Genomic DNA, 14727 nt, shown 5'->3' on the forward strand with positions numbered 1-14727 from the left:
GTGAGATTTAGAGAAGTGAAGTAACAGTGTAGCCAGAATTACTGTCTCTCAAAACCTGAATGGCACCTGAAGGCATCACATGAAAAGTTTCCTACTCCCCATCTTCACGTTTTTCAAAGTACTCCTGATCTTGCTAACTCAACTCCATCTCCTTCAGAAATACATATCTGGAGCCTCAGGCCTATCGATCCTGGGATTTGTTGCACGTTCCCGTCTACATCCCTGCCCTCCCAAGCGTTTTCCCTCCAGAAGCCGCACACAAAGCGGATCCACCCTGCGGGCGAGAGCGCGCGGCCGCCTTTCCGCGCGCGCCCCGCCCGGGCGCGGCGTGAGGACCGGCGCGCTGATTGGCTGCGCGCGGCCCGGGCCCGCGGCCTGCTCCCGCCCCGGCGCGTATCCCGGCGCCGCGATTTGCCGAGCGGCCGTGCGCGCGGAGCCCGCAGCCCCGCGCGCCCTACCTGCCGGCTCCTACGCGCCGCTGTTGCATGGGGCGCCGCCAGCGGCCGAGGGAGCGTGACTGCGCTGCGCAGGGCGCTAGGAGGCATTGTCGCCGTAAGTGGAGCAGAAAGCGGCCCGGACACGCTTCGTGCCCCGCAAAGTAAACGTAGTCTGAGGCTAAGCGCTGGAGGGGCTGGGGGAGAGAGGGAGAGAAGTGTCCCCGTTTCTGCAGCGTACCCTCCCCTCCCCCAGGTCACCCGGTGGAAGGAGCAGCGGTGCACCAGCTGCGGCTTCTGCGGTGCCAAGGGGCCCGGCGCCGCGCCGGCTCTTGCTTGCAGACTGCGGCTGGACCCCGGCTGGCTCGGGGGAGTGGGCACAGCGCTGCCAGGGAATAGGGAGCTCGGGGAATCTGTCCCGAGTGGGCCTCCATTCCCCGCGGGAGGCGCCCCTGCTGGGAGAGGCCGTTGTATATTTCGTCCCTGAAGCGACACTTTCGGGATTTGCTTCCGCTCTGGGGAGCTGCATACGCCTACTCCAGAGCGTGCCTCTCGGCCTCCGGGTAGCGCGGGAGTCCCCGGCCCTCCGCGATCACCTGCGTTCTCTCCTCTGCCTACTTTATTCTCCCCAGTCCCCGCCTGCCCCGAGAGCGGAGGGCCGGCGACGAGGAGCCATTGGCTGCGGACGCCGGGGGGTGGGGTAGACGGGTGAGGCGGCCTCCTTGCGCGAGGCGCGGGGGCCCTGGCCTGGCCACCGCAATCAGTGCTGGGAAGCGCAGCCCGAGGATGCTCAGATGCCCATAGGGAAGCCCGCGCAGGACGCTGCGAACCCCGTGGCTCAAAAACAAGGCGCCAGGCCGTCCCGCTGACGCCCCAGCGGGCTTCTTTCCCTTGGGTGGGAAAGTAGGTCAACTTTGTTCTGGCTTCGAGTGGGCCTTCGGGGCAACTTGGGTCCAATCTAGCCGGCTGCCTCTCACCTCGCCATCAGCTCTCCCGCTTGGCGTGGTCCGGAGGACCCGCTGGAGCCTGCGATGGGGGGAGCATGCACACATGGCTCAGGAGGCTCAAGTTGCTCTTGGGAGCGGCTGCCAGGCTCTAAAGTTCCCAAGTGACCACACAAGTAACTAAATATAGGAGCAGCTGGTGCGGACGGGGTGTCGCAGCAGCTCCTTTGCACAGATCTCAGGGCTGCAGGTAAGGTAGAGTTCTCACTGGTGAGGGCGGGCGCCGTGGCAGGGGGCTGCTGTCAGGTTTTAGGCAAAAATCACCCCTCCCCCAGCGTTGAATCCAGGTGAAACCAAGTTATAGATACAGGAGGGCAGTATTGCCAGCGCTCGCAAAGCAGGACTTGTTTTTCTGGCCTTCAAATTATCATATCCTGACTTACTGTCTGTACTTGTTTACTCACCTGTTGGTAATGCCTTAGTGTGGGAAGTGCTTAATAGTTTGCAAAGACCTTCCTTAAAAGTTATATAATATTTACATCTCAAAACAACCCAGTGAGGAAAGTGGTATTTCCATTTTACAAACAGGACTGTTAACAACACCGAGAACTTTCCAAAACTCTGGTTGGGTTAGGCTGCTCTCCTCAAAAAGCTTTTCACAGTTCCCTGCAGAGAAACAGAGGCCAGACTTATAGGAGGGCTTCCAGCCCCCTCGCCCAGTGATCTGGGGACAGCCTGGCTGCCTGTTTCCTTCTTTCTCTCATCATTTTGGAACCTCTGCTTAGCCCCTGTCGCTGTTCTCTCCTCCCAGCCATGCCATGTGCCTTCATGGCAGAGGGTACACATACTCCTTGGGCCTGGCGTCGAGGCCCTACCAGCATCGGGCTCATTCTGCCTCTTGTCCCAGAGTCTGTCTTACCCGACGGGAAGCTCGTTCTGCCCCGTGCCTTGCCTCTGTACCATTTCTCCCTCAGTGCGGGCCTTATAGAAGATGCCCAGGAGATGTTTGTTGGATTTGAACATTTCCCGGGACTGTGTGCACACTGAGAAAGGGAAGTTGGGGATGTGTGGAGAGGGATATGTTGCTGGGACAGCAGCAGTGTGAGTATGAGTTTGGACCCTGTGCTGAAGGGTCTCCAGGATTTGGAGCACTTTCTTTGAAATTTTCTAAGGCCGCCTTCCAGTGCTTGGGAGCAGCTGGGACCAGTAGAGCCATCAGATTGGGGTGCCCCAAGCCCAGAGCAGACCCATGTGGGCTGGTGGTTCTTGTTTCTCCCCTTTGGGACACTCTGACTTTCTGCCACCACCACCCTTACCTGTGGGGTTGACCAGATGCCTCACGGAGCCCAGAACTTGGGCCTATGGGGTTGCCTTGGGGCCCTGTGGTTGGGTTCTGATTCCAGGAGGGCTGCCTTGCATGCTGATTGCTCCCACTGGCCAGTGTGATATTTTTTTTGTGGGGCTGCATGAGATTGGGCGGCAGAATGATGCTGACATGCTGATTTTGGTTGATTCAAATTGGGTGGCCCTGGCTAGGGGGCTTTGCCCTCAGTCGGAAGTGGGTTCATAGCCCCCCCCCCCCACTTCTCTCCAGGCTCCTGTTGCATGCTAAATAAATTCTTGCTATTTTTTTGTCAAGGAGGCCCAGTGTTGGGATGGGGCTGCAAGGAGCAGTCAGTGAAGTTGGACAACCTTGTAAGAGCCCTTTTGGGGACCCAGTCCAGACTCCCATCATCCCAAGTTTGTCCTTCCCTCAGTTCTGGGTGCCTTTTACTCCATCTTAGGCCTTCTACCACAGGTGGCCCTGCCACCCTCCCTTGTCACAGCCCTGCCTGTGCTGGAGCGACAGGCCTTTGTCATCTGACCTGGGAGAGGGACTGTCAGCTGGACTTTATGAAGGAATTCTCCCTTGGGGGGAGGGGTAGTTTTAGGGGAAGGGAGGGTAGTTTTTTAACCAGTTAATGGGGATGGTGATTTTAGGCAGCAGGAACATTTTGGGGGTCTAGGGCACAACTGTGCTGTGCCCAGAGCATCCTCAGGAATGTAAGGACACCCCCCCCCCCCCAGTGAATTGCTCTGATGCTCAGACTTTACAGGTTGCTCCTATTGCTGCCTTGATGTCCGTCCTCTGACCCTTACCATAGGGTGTCTGAGCTTGCCACCAGGGGTAAGGTTTTTAATCTGGGACTAGTTTTCATCATGGGCTCTGTGGCCTAAGGCACCACCGCCCCCACCTGGTGGCAGCTAGTAGAATTGCAGGCATAGTGCCTGATTGAAAGTAATTAGCCTGGACCCCACCAGGGTTAGCACAGACCCTGGGCAGCTTGGCGATTTACCTTCCCTGTCCACTCTGCTGTGAGGCTAGGGTTGCCTCAGTGATGTTTAGAAAGCTCTTTCTCATCAGAATCACAAGCCAAAGCTATTTCCTGTATTTCTTTCATCTTTCTTCATTCTTATGCCCTATACCTAATTGATGCTCAATACATGTTTGTGATTATTGATGATGAATATTAGAGATGGGGAAAGGTGAGAGCATGGTATGGTAGGAGGAATCCTGGGCTGCGAGTTAGGAGACCTAGGTTTTGGTTTCCATCTAGCTGATTTACCTCCCCTCTTGGGTCCTCAGTATTCCCATTCCTAAAGGGGTTAGAGTAAGTCACCAAGATTCCAGCAACATTGCTGTGACTCAGCTTAGGAGAATGGTCTTTTTTTTTTTTTTTGGCTGAGGAAGATTCGCCCTGAGCTAACATCCACTGTCAATCTTCTTGTTTTTGTATGTGAGCCTCTGCCACAGCAGGGCCACTGACAGACGAGTGGTGTAGGTCCACACCCCACAATCGAACCCGGGCCGCCAAAGCAGAGCATGCCGAATTTAGCCACTAGGCCACCAAGGCTGGCCCAGGGGAGTAGTCTTAAAAGTAGCACGATGAAGGTGTTGGGTCCAGTTTGCCATAGTTCTCACTACTCCCTACTGTCCTACCCTGGCCCACCTTATGCAGGTTGCCCACCTGGCACTGTTACGTATTTGAATTTATGACCCTTCTCATTTAGACAGTGTCTTAGATTTGTTGTAAGAATGAGTTGACTTGTATTTAGATTTGAAACCCAAATGGTGGCTGTTGATCATCATCACTACCACTGGGGGATACTAACTGAGCATCTGTTTTCAGTGTATGGTGTAAAGTGCAGGGGCAAAGCACAACACAGATCTGCTCCCTGCCCTAAGCTGCCCTCAGGACGACTGGGGAGACAAGTATGCATGTTTAAAAAAGTTCATAAACAACCCAAATGGCTTGTGCTAAGGCATTGAGTGCTACTGAAACTCAGAGGGAGGAGAGAACACTGAGGGCTGGGGCAATGAGGGAAGACTTCCTGGAGGTAGACAGATGGATATTCTACTTATTCCTCAAAGATGAGTTCCACTGAGTTGTTTGTTCAAAGTCACGTGGATATGAAGCTGGGATTAGATGCTGGTGTCGTGTCTGCACATGTACTGCTTTATCCTTTCAACTAGGATTTATTGAGTACCTACATGTCCTGGGCCTTGGGCTAGAAAGGTATATATATTTTATTCAATCCTCATATGAACCCAGCGAGAGGGCTATTACTAGATGTCCTTCTCAGATGAAGAAACTGGGGCTTGGAGTAGTTAAGAATCTCTCCCACAGCTTCTCAGCTAATAAATAGCAGAGTTAGGCTTTAGGCCTGTCTTCGAAAAGCAGTCTTTCCCCCCTGCACCGTGGTCTCAAACTTCCCATGTCAGCCTCCTTGGGGAGATGCACACACACACACACACACACACACACACACACACACACACACACACACACACACACACGGAACTCACCACTAAACTCTCCCCTGAGCAGATGGTGGGCTTGGTCAGCCCGCTCGGCCTCGCCTGCCCAGTCTGTCCGGTTGAGCACATGTGGATTTTCTCCTGGTATCTGTTAGCAGCTCCGAGCACCACCCTCACCCTCTTCTCTCTGCCCTTCACGTTATTCTGCGCTTGACCCTCCGAGGGCGTTCATTAGAGCTCCTTGAGCTGTCGGTGAAGCAGGGGTTGGGATCCGGGGCAGAGAAGGGCGCTGACCTTGGCCTCAAGTTTGTTCTCTCCGTGGGATGCTGCTGCCGGTGGTGTGGGTGACTTTTGTAAAGGAGTGAGCACTGGGCATGCAGCTGGGCTGGCTGGATTACTGCCACTTATTCCCTTTGACCTTGGCCAGGTCATTTAGTCCCTCCGTATGCCTCCGTTTTCTTCTCTGTAATAAACAGGGAGTTGGCGAGTCCCTTATGTCTTTAACACCTAATAATTTTGATTGTGTTCCTCACCCTTCTTTAAGCCTCTTCTCCCCGAGTGATCCAACTTGCCATCTCTCGTTTCTCTACCCCACCCCCCGTTCCCTTGGGGTCTTGCAGATAAACTCAGCGTCAGGCTGACAGTCAGGTCTGCAGGCTAAAACTGTAACCTTCCCTCCATATTGAGACCACCCACCTGCCAGACTGAGCTCTGACCAGGCAGGGCTACCTTTCATTTGCCCTTGTGTCCCCACTTCCTGGCATGCATGAGGAGCCTGGCAGAGGTGGGTGGGCAAAGGGGAGCTGGAGGAGCTGTCCTAGGGGTTGTGGACCGGGCGCCAGCTCCAAGGCTATGGGGTGGAGGGTCAAGTGTCTGTCTCCTGCAGTTGGCTGCGCCCTGCCTCCTCCCCACTGCTCCCCCTGTTAAGTGAATCACAGGCCAGCACACACTTTGAGTCCTCACACCCGCCCAACCACTCATTCGGGCCCTGGCCCAGGTCAGATGAGGTCACACGTGTCAATCCTCCTGGGAAACTGATAGGGCTGGGCCCCCAGCCTCTGATGGGCACATCGGACACTGTGAAGGCCGAGCTGGATGTGGCCTGGGCTCTGGGCCTCTCGGGAGGAGGTGAGTGGCCTGGGGCCCTCCCTGCAGTCTTCCTTGCAGCCTGGGTCCCCTGGGAGGGTGGATTCAGGGGTGGGGCCCAGGCTGGTGGTCTGGTGCTTCACAGCCCTGTGTCTTCCCTAGGCCCAGGTCCCCTTTTGAGCAGCAGACCGGCCTGGTGGCTGGCAGCAGAAGACCCTTGTCTGCATGCTGAAGAAGATGGGTGAGGCTGTGGCCAGAGTTGCGAGGAAGGTCAACGAGACGGTGGAGAGCGGCTCCGACACCTTGGGTGAGTGAGGGCGGGGCTTTCCAACTGCAGGGCGCCCTGTACGTGGTTTGCGATATCAGTTTAGAAATGCGATAGAAAAGATGGAAGAGATAATATCAGTGTGCGCCCCTCGCCATGAGAAGTGTTTCACGGATGTCTCGCGCAGCTGTGTTTAGCTTGTGTGCACCGGGTCCCAGTGTAAGGCATATTTCTTACCGTGGGTCGTAGTCAGAGATGTTTGAAAACTACAGAGTGAGGGGTTCCAGCCACCCGGAGCCTGTCTGCCTGCCCTGGGCTGCTGGTGACTCCGAGTGTGTATGTGCCCTTGGCCCAGGGGATGAGAGCTGGCACTGCCTAGCAGCCCCAGGTACCAGGCCCTGTGCACGTGCCCCATGACTGTTGCCTTATTGAGTCCTCACAGCCTCCCTGTGATGGGTGATACCCACCAGGCATGATGGGTCTTCAGATGAGGAGGAGATGGAGGGTTGAACGCAAAGTGGGCTTCTCTCAGGTCACCCAGCCAGGAGGCCCCTTTCACTCCACAGTTTTACTTGAATTGTCTCGTATATATTTTTTGCTTTGAATTGGTCATAGCATTTTATTCTGTAGTTACCCCGAGACTCAATGCATTTAAGCAAATCATCCCATTTAATTGAATTCAACAGCTGTTATTGACTATCTGCCGTGTGCAAGGGTTAGCAAGGGATACAGTGCGTGTGTGTGCATGCGTGCATGTGCGTCTCCCGCTCTGGAATGTAAGCGCCACCTTAGAGCCGCAGGCATTCTGTGGGAACCCAGAGGAGGGGAGCATAGTCCACCTTGGGGATGATTGTGCAGGGGGTCAGGGTGGGATCTTAGGTGGGCTTTTGGCGCACGGAGAGGAATTTCCCGGGCAGATGGGGTTGTGTGTGTGTGTGTCTGTCTGTCTCATGAAGGAGCATTTCCATGGAGGTTACTGCCTGAGCAAAGACCCAGAGACTGGAAAGGGAGAGCCTTTCTATGAGCAGCCTTTGGTCAGATGTGTCTGAGGCTCCTGGGGCAGGGGGTCGTGGCCCAGAAAGTGGAGGGACACTCAGCCTTCAAGATGAGCTTGGCCACCATCTCTTCCAGGAAGCCCTCAGCCCTACCCCATCTACCCCTTGTCCCCTTCCTTCTCTGTACCACCCGTTGAGTGTCCCTAGAGGGCAGGGATCCATCTTTTGTCTCTTGTCCCCCACTTCCTAGGAGCCAGGGCACTGTCAGGCACTTTGTAAGCACAGGGAGGTGTTTGCTGGACTGAGCTAAAGTGAGAGAAGCATCTCCTCCATCAGCAAACATACTTGAAGATAGGCATTGGTTTTGGAGGGAAGTTTCTGGTGAGCTGACAGCTGTGGGCCCTCAGAAAAGGAATTCTGGAAACCTGCCTGGTCTCTAATACGGTTGTACTCACCCCAGTGTTCAAGGCTCTCCACCAGTAACATGGCCGGGATTAGAATCCCTGCTCTGCCACCTACTAAGTTGCTACCTTAGCAGGTTGCTTAACCTCTCTGAGCCTTGGTTTCTTCATCTATAAAATGTAGATGGTAATTGTGCCTACCTCATCAAGGTGATTAGGAGTAATTGTGATGTCTGTCAGGTGCTTGGCATGTAGGTAGCTCAATAAATGGCAGCTATTATTTTTAATTTATTCTCATCTCCAAGGGCCGGAGGTGCCTGAGTCCCTCCCATCCTGTGTCACAAACACACCTCCTCTAGGTGTCAGCAGGCACCTGGCTGGGTGTCTTTACACGCTGCCTTCAAATGGGGAGTTCAGTGCAAATCGACAATTCTCTGCGGTGAATAACCTCCCCCTACCTTAAAATGTCACAGGGGAGAGGGACACATGCGCTCAGTCTCCTCCAGATGTGTGAAGGGGGCAGGGGTGGAGGGCAGCAGAGGAGGGAGAGCAGAGTTGTGACCTCCTGGGAGGGTGCTGTTGGAGAGAGGATTTCCAAGGCAGCAGGAAGGGGGCGGTCTCCCAGGCAGTGGGGGGCGGCACGGAGTCAGAGGAGAAGCTGCTACAGAGTTGCCCGTGGCCTGGGGGAGGTGATGAGGGATGGTGCCCGGCAGGTGGACAGCCTGGAAGGCCCTGTTGAGTCTAGACTTCAAGGTCTGTGGACCAGAGAGTGCAAACTCCATTACCTCCGCAGGCCAGGTGGAGATCGTGTGAACTGAAGATGGACGCCTTGCCTGGGGTGAAGTGTGCAGGGCGTCTGGGGTGGGGTGCTGCAGCCAGCTCCTCTGCACTGCCCGGGGCCATGCCCACCGAAAGACCCAAGCAGGCCTCTGGCCACTCTGTCTGGCCACCACAGAGCCTGGGATTGGAACCTTGACTGTCTGGCCCTCTCCCCACCCTGCTGTCCTGGGGCGGGGGTGGATGGTTGCTGGTCGCCAGGGCCATGAGCACAGCAAAGCTCTAGTCAACTTGGGAGAGGAGTTGGACCCTTTAGCCTTGGTGGTCTTGGCCAAAACTCGAGACTTGCACATAGAGGTGACTGGGTCTTTAAAGTTAGGGCTGAATGGTAGGGGCCTTTTCACCTCTTCAGTGCCCAGAGAAGAAGCAAAATGTCAGATGAGGCCAGTGTAGGGTCCTGAAACCCTGCCCCCTTGGCCAGTGGAGCTCGTCAGGCTCATGCAATCTGAGGGGTCTGGGGTCTGGGGTCTGAGCAGTCGGCACATATTGAGCACCTGCTGTGTGCAAGGTGCTGAGGGCAATAGAGTTCTGGACCTGAGACCAGCCCACCACTGTGAGACAGAGGGCAGTGACACCCGGGTTCCATGCTGAGCCATGTTGGATGGACCACAGGTGGTCACATTTTGGAGGTGGGAGATGTTGCTGGGTGTTGGAAGTAGTCCAGGAAGGCTTTCTGGAGGAGGTGGGAGTTGAAGTGGGTCTTGAAAGATAGGTGAGGTAACCCAGTACGGTTCTCGTGTAGAATAGCAAATAGCCTGAAGCAGCCTAAAAAACCAGCATCAGAAAATTGCTTAAATAAATTTTTCATTATAGCTATACGATGCAATTTATGTAGCTGTTAACAATGGTGCATAAAATTTCATTATATGCTTGAATGAAGACTCTCATGTATAAAGTGAACTGGAAAAAAACAAGGATTCCAAACTGTGTAGACAGTAAGATGCTAATTATGTTAAACGTGTATATACATAGAAAAAAATTGGAAGGAACTAAAATAAGACACAAATGCATGTTAGAAAATACTATTTTGCATTTTCTGAAAGTTCTATAATGAATATACTACTCTTGTAAGTAGAGAAGACTAGATTTTAGGGAAAGGACCACCTGCTGCTATAGAAGGTGGAAGTAAACCCTGCTTCCTGACGACAGACGAGAGTGACGGGGGAGCTCCTTCTTGAGCTCCTGCCCCTGGGTGTGGAACGAGCTCCCCTGGCTTGCCCCCTTCTGCTGGGTTCCCTGCTCTGCCTCCCTGTGCACAGGCCTGGGGGTGCAGGTGGGGTGGCTGCTTCACAGCGGCAGGTGTCTCGCTGCAGAGTGGGAGGTCCCTGTAGAGCCTGGGCTGGCAAAGCTCCGTTCCAGGCTGGCGCTCACCTCACCCAGGTGGCTGACCCTGGCAGCATCACTCACGTGCCCCCAGGCACTTGTGGGTGCTCTCGGGAGCCAGGCTTGTGCCTCCTGCAACCTGACCTTTGGTTCCCAGCCCTTGTTGCCCACTCCAGGCCTCTTCATCCTCCAAGAAGTGGGCTCCTTTCCACCTGGCCCCTGGTCTACCGCTCAGCTTGAGTTGAAGCCACTTTCCTCCAGCCCCTCACCCCCACTCAGCATCATCTTCTAGACTTTTCGAATGAGCTTGCAAAGAGTCAGGAACTCTTCACTGTACTGAGCCTCCCCTCCCCTGAACCAGGCTCTCCTCACCATCCACCACCGTCTCCCCACGTTAGTTCTTTCTCTTTGTAAAGGCCTCGTGTCTCCTGGTCCTCGTACCCCCGAGGGGCCTCTGTCTGACCTCACCCTTCCCCCCCTGGCCTTGGATGACAGCATGTCCGGCCAGTGGACCATCAGGCCAGACTGCCTGCACCCCACTCCTCTCCAGGGACAAGGCTCCTGGGTCTTTGGGGATGACTTAAAAACTGATCATTATGGCAGAGGAGCAGGATTTGAAAAGGCCTGGGAGAGTGTGGGACGGGAGGGCGTGGCTGGCCGGGACAGGGGCATTGAGGCCAAGAGGGGAAGAAGGAAGGACAGCGTGAGCTGGGAAGGAAAGGAACCAGCGTTTGTCTGGGGCCTGCTGTGGATCAGGCTGCCATGCTGGGCGCGGAGGTTTGATATCTCTTTTCATCCTTTCTATGGTCTTTTGTCTGAGGATTCCTGTCTGTGTTCTTTTCATGAAAATTCTCAGCCTTTAGCTCATGGCATGTTGCTATCCCGCATCCTTCCAGTCTCTTTTCTTGGAATTCCTCTTGCATTTTCAATTCTGGGCCTCCATTGCTTTAGTGTATTTTCTTTTTCTTCATCTCTCTGCTATAGTCTGAGAAATTTCCTCAGATCTGCCTTCAATTTCACTATTTGCTGCTTCATTTGTATTTGATCTGCTGTTGAATCCATCCATTGAGTTTTCATTTTTAAGGCTATATTTTTTATTTTCAAGAGTTCTATTTGGTTCTTTTGAAAATCTAATTTAGTATACTCTGGGTTCTCTTCAGATCCAATAAATGTTTTACCTTTTGCTAAAAAAAAAAGATTCAAGGGAATAATGTCTTGTTCCTTTATGTTTTTAACTCTATTTCATTAATCATTTGACTATATTTGTTTTTTAATTTTTACTACTGCTTCTGTAAGAGGAAGTTCCTAGGGGTCCAAGTCTGCTGTTCCTGTTGACTCTTGCTCACAGTGGATCGTTCTGGGTGGATTTTACGTAATTTCAGACCCTACACTCTTGTCTGGTGGAGCTTTATCTGTAATCCTGGGTGGAGGGGCTGCGTCCTCCAGAGGGGTTGCGTGTTTGTTTCAGGCAGATGCCTGAGTGTGACCAGCCAAGAAACACGTGTTTGTTAATTTCTCAGCCCTAGGGATTTCTGGACCTTAAGGGAAGTGAATATTCAAACTTCAAACCCAAGTGCGGGCAGGCCTGTGATTTCAGAATCTTAGGGGAGATTTTTTTTTTCTTTTTTAGGTCAGTGCCCAGGCAAAGATAAAACAGCTTTCTAATGATCAAAAAGTGGATTTTATCCCTAGTTCACTCTTTCACTGAAGGTAGTCCTGCAGAATCCCAACTTTCTGCGGGTGTCTCGGTTTCAGCTTCCCTCCTCAATCCAGCAGGCTCAAAGCTGCGTTTCTGATCCCTTCTGGGCCTTTAAACCTAAGTCCCTGGTTACGCAGCCTGTCCGTCACACCAGCCCTGGCCAGCAATGCATCAGTACCTGCCCATCACTGTCTTTGAAATTCCTCTCTGTTTCTGACTGCTGGGGCTTGCTCTTGTTAAGCACCAGGCATGTGGTCAACATTTTACTGGTTTTGACTCATGTAACCCTCACAACAACTTTATGACAGAGGTGATATTAATATCCCCATTTTACAGATGAAGAAACTAAGGCACGGAACTTTTTTATCCGGTGTTTCTAAGTGTTTGGTAGCCCGAGGTTGTTCAGCTGTCTCCTCTGCCGTGTTGCTTTTGGAGTAGGAGTTTCCCCGTTTTATAAATACTGGAGCTGAGGCTGAGGGTGAGTGACCTGCTGGTGACACAGCTGTCCGGAGGTGGAGCGAGGTTCGTCACAGCTCTGTGTAGAGTAGCCCTGCCTTTCCCCATGTGCCCCGCTGCCCGCATTGAGGGCTGGAGGGAGATGTAGGGAGAACTCAGAGCTCCCTCCGTCCCCTTTGGGTTTGCCTCTCCTCTCACACCATTTTGGAACCACAGCCGGCCCGCCCTGATCCTTGAAAAGGAGGCAAACAATCAGCGGCCAATATCTGCCTGGTCATTTAAGACGTCTCAGATAGTAAAGAGAAGGTGGGGACAGCCCCATGGGCTGCTTCTGTTTGCATACATGGACCTCCCTATAGAGCTTTAAAAGTGGAATCTCCAAGGGTGGGAGTGTGATCTGCATTAATATGATTCTTCCCTGCCTTTAATTTTGAGAACCATGGGCCTACAGTTTACAATCTGGAACTTCCTTCTCATCGTGGGTTCTGGTGGGTTGGTCAGGGAGAGGCGTTGTCTGGGCAGGCCTCTGGATTCTGTGTGTGTATGTGAGAGAGCGAGCGAGAGAGGATGAATGTGAACGTGGATATGATCCATCCCCGGGGAGCTGAGCAACTGGGCTGGGACCTGTGAGATAATCAAGTGGGGAGACCAAGGCTGGTGAGAGAAGGATGTGTCTCCCCCTTTCCTCCTTCCCCTCCCTCCCAGGCTCACCCCCACTTTGGCCAAGTGCTTTTCTCCTTCTGTACTCACCAGCAGATGGCGCCCTGTCACCAGCCAGCCAGGTGACAGGCAGCTGAGACTGAGACTTGACCTGGCTGTTGCTGGGTGTGAGCGCTCAGGTCCTGACGCGGGCTTCCACTCTCGGCCCAGCTCGACCCTGTGTTTGGTTCCTAGCTGCCTCCCACAGGGATCTGATTTTGCAGGCCTTTCCTTGAGCATGGGTACTTAGGAACCGCAGTATTCAGGAAGCACTTAATATATGCTCACCAAATCAGAATAATCTCTTCCCTTGGGTCAGACACCACCCCTGGCTCCTTTTTCAACAAACACACGTTGAGCACCTGCTGTGTGTAGCCCACCTGGAGAACTCCGTGCCCCAGGAGTGCCCAGTCTGCAGGGGGAGGCAGACACACACACACACATACTCTTATACTCCCGCACATACCCCCTGAGGGAGGGAAGCAGCCTGGGCCTGTGGCGGAAGCAGTTTTCCTGGCCTGATGTGGTAGTGGTCTCAGCCCCAGGAGGGGCTTGTCGGCCTGCACTTCCTGGCCCAGAGCCCCGGGGGCTGGTGCGGGTGCGGACGAGGGGTGTATGTTCTACTGTGATGCTCCTGGTCGGGGAGTCCTGAGTGTCAGCAGGCACAGGTCAGCTCAGAAGGCATGGAGGAGGGACGGCCTCTCGCAGGGCAGCCCTCTGCCCGGCCGGGGCCGCCTGTCTGTTCGCCATGAGGGCTGGCAGCCTCAGCTCTGCCGTCCTCGGCTCCCTGCCTCTCAACTGGCGAAGCAGGCCGAGAGTCTGCCAGCCGGGGAGGGGGACAGTGGTACCCACAGCCAGCCCCCTGCTGCTCTCCCAGCTCCGCTTCCTACTCAGCGCGATGTGAGGGGGGTGACCAGAAGACTCTGCCCAAAACCACATCTCTCTTCATGGTCTCTCTGGGGGGTCCTGGGAGGCTAAGAACCAACCCTGTTTTCTCCTCTACGCCCCTTAGCAGAGAGCTTTTCTCTCTTGAGGGCTCAGTACTTATTGAAATGAAGCCTTCGTGTGCCTAGGCTGGTGTTTCTCAGTCTTGGCACTCTTGACTTAGGGGCTGGACATTCTTTCCTGGGGGCTCTCCCCATGCATCATAGGATGTTGAGCAGCATCCCTGGCCTCTACCTACCACATGCTGCTAATACCCCCTGCCATCCTCCCCCCAGCTGTGACAACTACATTTGTCTCCAGGCACTGCCAGGTGTCCCCTGGGGCAAAACTGCCCCCACCGAGAACCACTGCTCTAGGAGGCCACTCCTGTAAGTTGTTGAGCCTGTTGTCCAGTGCGGTCAGCTCAGCCAGGGCAGGACTGAAGCTGAGTAGAGTTTGGTTGGTGAGCTGAGATGAAGATGGAAGCTCTGTTTGTGGGAAGGGCTCTGATCCAGAAATCAGGAAGCTGGGGTTCTGGACCTCACCCTAACCCCAACTGCGGGGCCAGTTTCCTGTCTGTGAAATGCGGGACTCCGGCCCTGACCTTTTGTAATTCTCTCTGTGCGAAACCATCATTGGCTTCCCTTTGCACAGAGAATGAAACCCAGGCTTGTACCACAAAGCTGGGGATGACTGACATCCGCCTTCTCCCACTGCACTTTGAGCCGCTTGGGGCTTCTCCTGTTACGTCCAGCAAGATTGGATGCTTTTTAGTTTCTTCAACTGCTGAGCCCTTTCCAACCTCAGGGCCTTTGCACATGCTATTCCCTGTTCTTCATTTGGCTGGGCCCTTCTCATATGTTAA

General features: G+C 54.0%; 1 protein-coding gene across 2 annotated transcripts in view; it reads left to right on the top strand.

Annotated features, from left to right (window-relative positions):
* The first annotated feature begins 490 nt into the window (after positions 1-490).
* The window catches only part of LRRC20 (leucine rich repeat containing 20), an 80723-nt gene continuing 66486 nt past the window's right edge, over positions 491-14727 (top strand). Inside the window, exons 1-2 of one of the 2 annotated variants that reach the window (XM_058543267.1) lie at positions 491-552; positions 6426-6570. In XM_058543267.1, coding sequence (XP_058399250.1) covers positions 6489-6570 — 82 coding nt within the window. In that variant the 5' untranslated portion in view covers positions 491-552; positions 6426-6488. Of the gene's footprint in view, positions 553-6425; positions 6571-14727 lie in introns of those variants that run through there. The other variant, XM_058543266.1, reaches the window with a different exon arrangement.

Source organism: Diceros bicornis, chromosome 6 (assembly GCF_020826845.1).
Source record: "Diceros bicornis minor isolate mBicDic1 chromosome 6, mDicBic1.mat.cur, whole genome shotgun sequence".
NCBI classification, from domain to species: Eukaryota; Metazoa; Chordata; class Mammalia; order Perissodactyla; family Rhinocerotidae; genus Diceros; species Diceros bicornis.